This window comes from Tiliqua scincoides, chromosome 1 (genome assembly GCF_035046505.1).
Source record: "Tiliqua scincoides isolate rTilSci1 chromosome 1, rTilSci1.hap2, whole genome shotgun sequence".
Lineage (NCBI taxonomy): Eukaryota > Metazoa > Chordata > Lepidosauria > Squamata > Scincidae > Tiliqua > Tiliqua scincoides.
This window is the reverse complement of record NC_089821.1, coordinates 207,751,057-207,762,931: the sequence shown is the minus strand read 5'-3', so window position 1 is coordinate 207,762,931 and position 11,875 is coordinate 207,751,057. Positions and strand designations below refer to the sequence as shown.

General features: G+C 41.8%; 1 protein-coding gene across 1 annotated transcript in view; it reads left to right on the top strand.

Moving 5' to 3' along the window:
- Positions 1-4,246: 4,246 nt before the first annotated feature.
- The window catches only part of HBS1L (HBS1 like translational GTPase), a 66,769-nt gene continuing 59,140 nt past the window's right edge, over positions 4,247-11,875 (top strand). Inside the window, exon 1 of the mRNA XM_066614842.1 lies at positions 4,247-4,394. Within this exon, the coding sequence (XP_066470939.1) occupies positions 4,352-4,394 (43 nt within the window). The 5' untranslated portion in view covers positions 4,247-4,351. The remainder of the gene's footprint in view (positions 4,395-11,875) is intronic.

Here is an 11,875-nt window from a genome sequence, read left to right as displayed (position 1 = left end):
CCTGGCTGGATTGAGCCCATATGAATGAATCATTTTGTAGAAAGAAAGTTTATTGATTCCTTGCAATGACCCTGGATTGTGTCACACTTTCAAAGTATCAGAAAATTGTTTTAAGATAGCATTTTAAACACCAAACAAGGCTTTAGTATTAATCAAGATAGAATTATGTTCTTGTGCAAACTCAACTAATGAATTGCTTCATGCTTTGTTAAATAAAAGACATTGTGAAGTAATTGAGGCTGCAATCCTAACCACACTTTCCTGAGAGTAAGCCCCATTGAACAAAAAAAGACTTACTTCTGAGTAGACCTGGTTTGGATTGTGCCCTATGACTATTACTACTTAGCTTTTCAATAGATATTTTTGGTGCAAAGTGCTTCATACTTGTATCCTATTTTCAGTCTGACCCTAACTGCTGTCATGATATTTGAGTAGGTGATTCAGGGCCAGTTAACACTGTCAAATTCCTCTATGACCTTCATATAATTGAACATGACTATGTGGAGAAAGGCTGATATAAACCAGGATGCATATGTGTAAAAGGAACCACCAGTCAGCTTTGTGATTCCAGCTGCTGCAGAAATTTCAGCAGCAGTTATGAAAATGGCTGACAGTTTGGCATAATTATGCCTTTTCAGTGTTGTATGATTGTAGACATAGTGGCATGGTAGAAGAATTTGGTTGCATGACCAAATGGCCGCCTATTGGAACAAGGGTGCTTACCTCAATCTTGAACTAATGCGTCCTGAAGACCTGCACACTACATTGGTTTAAGATACACAAGTGGTTCCAATAAATGATACAAGGCCTTCCATGGACTACAAGTGGGCATAACAGACATGTGGTATGGAGGAGGAAAGTTGTGGTGGTAATACCAGTTGTGTTCTCTGTGCCTGAACCCTTCCCTGCATCCAAAATTGTAAGAACTCAAAACATAAGTGTAATGTCAGTGCAGATCCTCAGAGGACAAACACATGCTTCCTGCCAGACAAACATGTCCTTGTATCATAAAAAACACCTCCCCTCAAAAAATCCCAAAACACAGACTCCCCACCAGCTCTTTTCTGTGCCAAGATCTTAGGAACAGCCCTTACTGAAAAGCAATGAGGGCAACTGAACAAATCAATATGAACCCATCACTAGCACAAAGTCATGTGCACAGAATAAAGTTTAGAATGACAATTGGCATCTAGGTAGGCGGGATGACCAGATACACACATTGCAGGGATGAAAGCTCAAATCCAGTGGCAACCATTTTATCTCAACCGTTTACCATCCTTACAATAACTGTGTGAGATTGTTATTATTCCCATTGCTGCAGATGGAGAAATAAAGAGGGGAAATGGATGGATGAGAAATGAGGATTAAGTCACTATCTTCATTTCTCATCCGTCCATCCATTTCCCCTCTTTATTTCTCCATCTTCAGGAATGGGAATACAAAGCTACTCAGAAAAGTTTATACATAACATTTGTACACTAATGTGTACACTATCATCTGTGATGTGTGGCACCGCAAGCTTTAATTTTGCCATAAAACAGGCATAATATTACAAGAAGACACTAGAAGACAAGTGCCTGAAGCCTTTTCTTCCCCCTCTGTTTCTGTTAAATTTTGTGGGTACTGTGTCTCATTATCAAGACCGTGCATATTTCCAATATCCACCCAACTCTGCGGTATTACTATAATTTTTTAAAGGGCTGAGTGACAAGTACATTGATAGAGCAAAATCATCATAATGTAGGCATGAACTTTTATCAGATAGGTTTTCAAGTTGATTTAGAAAATGAAGACTACATCTGTCACAGAAGATTACTCCTTAAAAGATATCATATTTTGTTCTAATAATGGGCAATACAAGGTTATACTTTGGTCTTGTAAGGGAATTAACAGCCCAATCCTATCCACACTTTCCTGGGAGTAAGCCTCATTGACTATAATAGGACTTACTTCTGAAGAGACATGCATAGGATTGGGCTGTAAGAGCCTAAGCCTAAGCATGTCTACTCAGAAGTAAGTCCTATTATAGTCAATGGAGCTTACTCCCAGGAAAGTGTGAATAGGATTGTAGCCTAAAATACAGTTATATACTGTACTAACAAATTGATGATCTGCTTCATTGTCTTTGGTGATCAGATCCTTTGAATAAAATGAAACATAGCACATAATATTGCACAACTTTATTGAAACACCATGTTACTAAAATTTCCTCTGGCATTTCAATCATGTGAAAACTTACATTCTTTATCTTTCTTCTTCACAATAACTTTATGAGATAAGCAATTAATTAATCCCATTTCACAGACAGAGAACTAATGCAGAAAGAAAGGGATATCCCCAGCGCCATATACTGAGACAAGTGGTTAAGATGGTACTTGAAACCAGATCTTTTGATGATTCACTAGAATAGAGAATGGGCACAATCCTAACCAGGTCTACTCAGAAGTAAGTCGTATTTTGTTCAATGGGACTTACTCTCAGGAAAGTGTGGTTAGGATTGCAGTCAATTTACAAACAGAAGAAAGACTGAGTAGAAAATATGAGATCCTAAAACACGGTTACACACATTGAAAGAGTATTGGTGATCACATGCACAGAGCATTCAGGTCTGGTATGCAAGTCCATTTCAGAGGGTTACAAGTGATGGGTAGAGCCCATAAGTTACTAAATCCAAGTCTAGAGAGCAGGATATGCCCAAATACATTGATTTATGGCCCAATCCTATCCAATTTTCCAGTGTCAATGCAGCCACAATGTAGACCCAAGATGAGGGAACAAATATTCCCTTACCTTGAGGAGGCCTCTGTGACTGCCCACCTACTGTAGGTTGCAGCACACATCCCATTGGCATAGCTGTGTCAGCACTGGAAAGTTGGATGGGATTGGGTTCACAATCTAATAAAATTGGAGGGTGGGTGGGAGTCACAACCTCTATCTCTCCTACTCCTGAGCTGTATTTCTGTGTGCAGCATGGGTTTATCTGCTGTTTGTACTTGATTATCTCTTACCTAAGTGGTTACTGTATCAATGTTACTTTGGGGACTGATTCAAAGTTAGGGGACTGATAACCTGTGGCTGCTGCCGGGCCACAGGTAAATATAGAATTTAAACCTGTGGTGGGCAAGCAGAGTTAAGTGAATTCCAGGGATGTGTGGTGGGTGGGGAGGCAGGTGCGGCAGAGCCTCCCACTGCAGTCCTTTGAAAAGCCTCCCACTGCAGTCCTGTGAGATGTGCTCTGCTCCTGCGTTGTGAGTGCTTGCACGCCTCACAGGGTGGTGGTGGCACTTTTCAACGGTGGGAGGCTGAGCCGCACCTGCCTCCCCACCCACCACACATCCCTGGTGAATTCTGGAATATGCTTTTCACTCTTGAAGTGAATTCTGTGTGTCACTCTGAAAAGAGAAGGTTCAATTTTTATTTTTACATCTATATATAAAATATTGCCTTCAGAATATGCCTCTCATTCTGGAATATGTCTCTCTTGAAGTGTGTGTGTGTGTGTAGGCATATCCTGAAGAGAATATAATATATATATACACACACACACACTTCAAGAGTAAGAGGCATATTCTTAAGAGAATATTTTATATATATACACACACACACACATACACAGTACACATGTATGTGCGTGTGTATATATATGCATCTCACTTTTGAAGTGAATTCTGTGCGAGTCACTCTGAAAAGAGGTTCTTTATATATAAAAACTTCAAGAGTCTCACTTCAACACGTGTGTGTATGTATGTGTGTGTGTGTGTGTGTGTGTGTGTGTGTACGTATGTGTACTGTATATATGTACTGAGTATATGTGTGTGCTGTATACATAGTCTTTCGAGACTGAAGGTTGTCATAGGTGTATACATGTGTGCAGCCTAAACATATGTGGTGCACATGTACTTGGGACTAAGCCCAGAGACCTTTGATACAGTCTTGGGCGACTGGTGCACACGCAACCAAACTATGGAACGCTCTGGCCCAGCACTTGTGCAGCACTGCTGTATGCAGCAGGCGGCAAGAGGACCGGTCTCTGATTGGTCGCTTGACGCAGCCCGGGTGGGCGGAAACGACCAATGAGACTCCAGCTTGACGGAGAGGGCGGTGCTTCATTTGTCCTGGCACGCGCACGCAGCTAGCCGTTAACGTATGGAGGAGGTCGCGCATGCGCGTTTTGGGGAAAAAGGAACGCGGAACCCACGCGGGTAGAGTAGAGCGCATGCGCGAGAGCCTCTGCTTGGGAGGAGGGCGGGGCGGCAAGTGGTAGGCCCAAGCCAACAACATGGCAGCTCTGGGGCGCTATAGGCATCAAGTCGAGGGGGTGTAGGAGGCGCGGCCTTTCCCCGACGTCGCCATGGCTCGGCACAGGAACGTGCGCGGTTATAACTACAATGAAGGTAGAGAGCGGCGGGCTCTTTCCCCAGCGCCCCTCCTTGCCCTGCAGGGCAGGCCCCTGCTAGGCCGGGGGGGGGATAGCAAGGAGGATGCCAGTGACGTCACCAGCACGCCTAGAACCTGCTTGGTTAATGAATGGGGCGCTGGGGCGTGGCGGGGCTGGTCCCTGGGGGGGGCAGGTGTGCCTGTGGGGCTCCCCTGAGGAGGCATCCTCGTGACGCAGCCGTCCCCCCCACCCTGTGTTGCTCTACCAGGTGGCTCCTCCTCTGAAGCAGGTCCCCACAAAGGGCCTCGGCACACAGGCCTGGAGGCTTCCTGGGCTGGGATCCTCGCTGACACGAGGCTCTTGTGCCCTGACGGCCACTGCGGCCTGGCTGCAGTCCTGTCCGCACTTCCCTGGGAGTAAGCCCCATTGACTACAGTGAGGCTTACTTCTGAGTAGACATGTATTGGGTTGGGCTTCTAGAAGCAGATTCAGCAAGGACCAATGACCATGAGCAGGTGCAGAGGTGTCAGAGTGCCTACACCTTTAACCACTGTGCAGAACAGGGAATTTGGGCAGGTGCAGCTTTTCACACCCTTCCATGTTGAGTTGCACCTGCCAAAATCCCCTCTTCTGTACAATGGATGACCCATTTCTGCCCAGCCCACAGGTGTGCACAGTTGTTCCCTGTTGAGTATATGCAACGTTGGGCAGAAATGGCTTTTAAAGGTATAGGCACTCTGCCCCACTTTGTATCTGGTAACCCTAACCACAGCATACCAGACAGAGCTCCCATAGTCGGAGGCAGTGTATCTCTGATTGGCAGAGGCTAGAAACAGCTTAGGCATGGCTGTTGCATGATGCTGGGTTGCCTGTAAGATTTCCTGGGATAGCTAGTTGGCCACTGCTGAAAGGAAGAGGAGGTAAAATTCTGCTAGCTCCCAAGTATAGAGAGGGCTTCCCTGGGAACTCTGACACTTGACTTTACAAAGCTTGCTGGTATTTTGCAAGGACATATCTGTTTAGTAGCAGTCCATGTTTAGGCAGTATCAGCTTCAAGAGTTTGCATGTAGTTGGGCTACTTTTCCCAACCTTTTCAAAGTTTTCAAAGTGTCCAGTTTTTTTTAGTGATACTTCATTGACTTTGTAGAAAGACAGTTTTGCATGCATTACTGTACAGGTTCAGTTAACAAATATTGGAATAAATGTTAAGATGTGCAATAGTTTCCCCCCCCCATTATTACATTAAGGCTGCAATCCTAACCACACTTTCCTGAGAGCAAGCCCCATTGAGCAAAATGGGACTTACTCCTGAGTAGACCTGGTTAGGATTGTGCCCTTAGTGTATAAAGAAAACATCAAAAGGTATCCCGGTTACCCCATACTGGCTATTTCTTAAATAAACTCTTGTATTTGCTAGAAAACTGTGATTCAGCAATGACTGCTAGTTGTAAAATTATTCCAAATTATGAGAAACGTAACCCAATAGTTTGTATTAAGAACAAGAACTTCCAAAATTAATCAGTTTCAGGATGGAATTGTTTAACTCGGACAATTTAGTCCATGTGTAAGTCCTATTGACTTTCCCTGGATTGTACTTGTAATGTTTAACATCAGACTGGAGTAGCTAAAATTATGTGACCCTAGAACAGCTTCAGAGCATATATGTTACTGTAAGCATTAGCTGTCCTGTGATGCTACCAAATGTCTGCATTAGCTGCAGAACTTAATCTTAATGGTGTGCTGTTTGTACAGAACACTGTCTCTTGCTCTGTGGGCTTTAATCAAATGTCCATGATTGAAAATGGAATTGATTGCAAGATGTGTTTCCAATGATATAATTGCATATCCAATAATAGACATGGTAGATGTATTGATGAATGTTTTATTCAAATTGCTCATACAGTCTGAAAACTGTTTGACTCCCCATTGATATCTTACAGGTGGTGGTAGTATTTTTTTCAATCTCTGAACATTCCATTTCAGTTGTAAATTGTTATATTCAAACACAGTGCATGCATCTGGATTGGATTTTTGAGCGAATAAGTGACATGTCTACATGTATTGTCATTTATTGTTAGGTTGAATTTATTCTTCAGTTCTTCAAATATTAACAAAGGGTGATAATTACTCATAAAATACTGTCAATATAGCAGTATTGATCCAGTGTTTTAAAAAAAACATGTTTTTTTTAAAAAACTTTATGAATCAAATTCCAGGAAACTAGCATACTGTAACTAAATTTGTTGTGCATCTCCTTTGTGGATAGGTGGCGCATGTGACTTATTCAGATGACTTGGCTAATGCAGTTGTGACAATTGATCTCAAGTACTATATATAACAAAACCCACTCAGGGGTATTGACATATGTACTTAAGATATGACAAGTGTCTGATAATGTATTTTAAACGTGGGAAATTGAACTTCAAGCTTGAACTTGCAGATACAATCTAGTGTATGCTGTAGCAGCTGATCTACCAATAACTTCCAGTGACGTTCTAAATAAGTGACCCACTTAAATGAAAAATTTATTAAGAATTATCACTGGAAGGCCTTGCGATGTGTATATCATGTTAGGAAAATGGTAAATGCTTTTTGTCCAAAGATACAATTGAAAACAATGAATTAGCGATTCATTGTTGCCACAAAGCACCCACATATAGGCATCCCTTGGTATCCATGGTTCCCTGTGCCCTTTGCAGCCTCCCAGCACCCATTTTCCTTTGTTTATGTTAATTACATTCCCCCAAAGTGATAAGGTGTTTTATATGAACAAATGCTATAAGCAAAAAGCTTATAGCAAGATGAGCAGGCAGGCAAGGCAGTCAGCAGCCTAGAAGGGAGACTAAAAGCAAATGGGAAGCAGGAAGTTAACATTTGTTCTTATTCTTCCTTCTAGGGGGCAGGCTCTTTTCCTGCTCGTCTTGCTATAAACATTTTGCTTATAGCAGTGGCTGGGATCGCTCTAAGTTTGGTCGGGGAGATGTGCCCTGATGCTGCACCATGAGGACTCTCATTACAACATACCTGGAAGGGTTGTGAAGGGTCCTGGAGGCTTGCAGTCCTCTCTGCAAGCTTCCCCACTGCTGCACTGAGCTCAGTAGAGGTGATCAGAGCACTGTACAGTGATCAGAGCTTGGTACAGCAGCAGGGAGGCTCGCAGAGGGGGCTGTAAGCCTCCACGACACTCTGGGAGGCTTTATGATCCCCCCCCCATGTTGAAATGACCATGAGTCCCTGTGGTGCTGCAATTGCTGTGGAGCCACCGGCCTATTCTGGGCTGCTCCTCTTAAGGAGAAATGGTTAAGGAGAAATTTCCAGTTCCCTTGGTGGGTTATGACTTACAGTCTTCTTTTAGACTTCCAGTCTGGTTTATAGTGTTCATTCAGGTGAGACACCTTATCACTTTGGTGGAATGTAATCAACATAAGCAGAAGTAATGGGGCATGGGAGAGGCTGCAGGGGCCACAGAAACAGGGTTCTCTCTTATCAGCAGTTTCCAGTATCTGCTGGGGCCAGGATCATTTCAGATACGGTGGGATGCCTGTGTTTCATTTGTAATGCACTAAATTTAAATAGTTATTTTTCATAACCCTTATTCTGCCAATTGTGTCCTATAGGCATCAGATATTTGTTCAATTTTTCCTTAATTCTTAGGAGAGAAAGGTCTGAAAATAATAATAATATTTATGTACCTTTTTTCAATGAAAAGTTCACAAAGCGGTTTACAGAAAAAAATCAAATTACTAATGGCTGTAAAATAGTTGTTATAGTTTAATTAAGCAAGACTGGTAAAATTAACAATATTATATGAATATGGTTTTAAATTTCACTCCATTTTTTAAAAAAATTGTGTAACAGTTCTTAATTTGTATAGCAGTTCTTATACATTCTGGGGGTTTAGGTGCCAAATTAAAAAAGCTGTTGACTGCTGAGGGTTTTACTAAAGGCAACTGCAAAAATGCAAGGAAATCTTGGTGGTTTTTTAAATGAAGTAGATAGTTAAGGATGTGAGTGTTACAAAATGAGCTAACACTTTTTGGGCAGTACCTCCCCACCCGCTATTTACTTAACCCCCTAAATGCCCCCATGGAAGTTTGTTTCCATGTTTAGGTTTATGTCTTACTTAACCAGGGAACTTTCTGTTATGATTACTAGGTAAGATGAATAATATGAATTGTCTAGTCCAGCGTTTCTCAAAGCGTATGCTCCTAAGAGCCCTGGGGTTCCCTGATACCCTTCAGGGACTCCATGAGCACACCATAAGTGGCCACCATCTGCTCAGTGCTGCATCACTCTGCGTGCACACTGGTGCTCTGGGGCTAAGTTAAGACTGTTTAGGAGTGTAAAGGCCTCCAGAGACTGAAGTGTCTCCACTCTTTTCAAAGTGTCTTCATTAGATAATTTTTCTGTTTTCCTTCAAAATTTGCAACACAGAAGATTCTATGATTTCTATTCCCCACCCCAAATGTGTTGAACCCTATTTTGATAAAATTGCTGCCCATACCTTACTCTCCCATATTGTGAGTATTGCTTGTTTTCCCTTTCTAGGTGTCCTGTAGAAGAGTATGTTGGTCCTGAGATTAAGGAGTTGGTCTTGGGTGTTTAGGTTTTGAGGTACAGAGTTAAAGCTACAGAGTTAGCAAATAGTAACAGGTTTGCTAAGTGTCAGATTGATACTTGAAATAAATTATGACATCACAGTAGTTTCAAAGATTACTAAAAAAGCTACTAGTTCTGCCTGCTGCTATTTTGCAAGGAAGTAGTCATTCATGAGGAATTCCTTAAAACATCTACAGATAAGCAAATCTTTAAAGTCAAAGATTGTTTATTGTATTAGCTAATAGCCATCACAATAAGATAAAACATGTAAATCCAAAAATACATCAAGATACAAACAATGATAAAATGATAAAATGAGGTCAAAATCAAGCACAAAAGGCACCTACACCCATCATATTAAGGAATCTCCTTTATAATCTACCGCTATTTCCCCCAGGTAGTTGGCATGAATAGTTCTGGCAGCTTTAGCAAACAACGCCACACTATAGGTGACCGATGGGTCACAATCGGAAAGTAACCAATACAATTTCATGTGTTCTCCCCTTGAAGGGTAGCCAAAATGGGCTCCAAAAATCTTACCCTAGGATTTTGATAAAGCTGACAATGAAGCAGGTAATGTACAATATCTTCAATCTGTCCTGCTCCGCAAATACAAAGCCTCAAATGCCTGGGAATGGACATATATCTGCCATCTAGAACTGCAGTTGGCATAGTTTGAAAACGCAGTTCAGTGAACGCCTTTCTCAAGGAGGCAAAGGTAAGTGAATATAAATATTGCACTCTTGAGTGACTTGGTTTCAGGAAACAGTACAGCTGGGAAAAATTTGAAGATCTTACTATATCTAAGTCCTGATCATTATCCAGTTTAAACATCCATTCCCTTAGCATTTGTTTTATTTCAGAAAATACAAAAATGTCAGTAGAAAGAGCTTTAGATTTTAGGAGCATTTGCACCAGAGTGGCCCAGCCTCCTCTTCTCCACTGCTCGGCCAAACAGAGTTTAGGAAGACGATTTTCTGGCATGTCCAGGACTCTCTTGTAATAAGAAATTATAGCTACGGCAGCCCTGGCCTTAATAGATACCATACCTGTCTCCATTCTAAGAAAAGCTGCCGGAGTAGATGGTGGAACAGCTAAAATGTGCCTTAAAAATTTATTTTGGGCAACTTCGGGAATATATATGTTGTTCTGTTTAATACCCCAGATCTCTATACCATACAACATTTGGGAAATTACTCTCCCCGAGAAAACCTTTAAAGCTGGAATTACCAAGTTGCCTCCTCTAGAATGGAAAAATTTTAATAAGGCATAACTTGATTTTTGTGCTAATGTTTTAACATTCTGAAGTTGGAATTTCCAGCTGTTTCTTTCGTCGAAGAATACACCCAAATATTTAAAGGCAGGAACTTGTTCAATCTTGCGATCACTCAAAGTCCAACTAAATTTTGGAGAACGCTTGCCAAAAACCACTATTTTGGATTTGGCGTAATTCACCTTCAGTTGCTCCGAATCACTGAAATCTTGCAGCTTATTTAGGATTCTCTTAAGCCCTTTCCTGTTCAAAGATAATAAAACAATGTCGTCTGCATAAATGAGGGTTGCAATCTTATGATTTCCAATTGAGGGGGGGAAATGATCTGCGTGAGTTAGAACATTTACAATGTTGTTGATATAAAGATTGAAAAGAAGTGGGGCCAACAAACACCCTTGTCTAACACCTTTGGTAGAACAAATTTCCTCCGTCAGTCTACCATCTGCACTTATCCTTACCCTCAAGGTGGTATTGGTATGTTATGTCAGAATGCCAGATGCAAGGGAGGGCACCAGGATGAGGTCTCTTGTTATCTGGTGTGCTCCCTGGGGCATTTGGTGGGCCGCTGTGAGATACAGGAAGCTGGACTAGATGGGCCTATGGCCTGATCCAGTGGGGCTGTTCTTATGGTATATAATTCTTGCATTAAAAGCAGCAACCTCCTATCAATATTAGTCCCAGCAAGCTTATCCCATAGACGATCCCTAGGGTCTGTATCAAATGCAGAAGAAAAATCTATAAATGCTGCAAAGAGCCATTTAAATGGCCTACTTGTATATTTACAGATTAAATGATGAAGGACAAAGATTTGGTCCACCGTACTATGGCCTTTCCTAAACCCAGCTTGTTCTTGATGCAAAATATCATTTTCCTCAACCCACTTAACCAACTTCAGAAGGAGATAACGACAGTAAATCTTAGAACTAATATCCAGTAGACTGATTGGGCGATAATTCTGGGGGTTGGAATTACCCCTTTTTTATAAACTGGAAAAATAATACTCTGTCTCCAGCCTTCCGGGAAAAATCCTGGGGCATTAATGTAAGTAAACAGTTTGGCAAGGAAAGGGGCCCACCATTCAATGTTGGTCTTATACACCTCAGGAGGAATCATGTCCTCACCAGGTGCTTTTCCTGTTGCTAAAGCATCTATAAGTTCACCAACTTCCTGTTCCGTGACTGGGGGCCATTCCGGTGTTAATGCCAAAAGCGACTGACTATTGCTAACATTATTTTGCCTGGCATTGGCATCACTGTCAAATATATTACTAAAATAGGAACACCATGTACCGGCAGCAATACAGTCGTTCATTTTACAGTTAAGGCCCGGGTTGGGAGGTGAAATTAAAGACCAAAACTTTTTTTCGTTCTTTTCCATGGCAGCTTTCCCTAATTCCTTCCACTGAGCTGACATGTATGCACTCTTTTTTAGCTTCAGAAGTTCCTTATATGTTGAACGAAATTGGGTCAAAGCATCTAAGTCTGAGGCTAGCCGAGTTTGTCTTAACTTCCTAATCAATTGAGTCAGATGTTTTTTGGCCAATCTACATTCCTTATCAAACCAGCTACTCCGGTAACAGGCAGAACCAGGTTCCCGTGACTTCTGAACTAATAAAGGCCTTAACT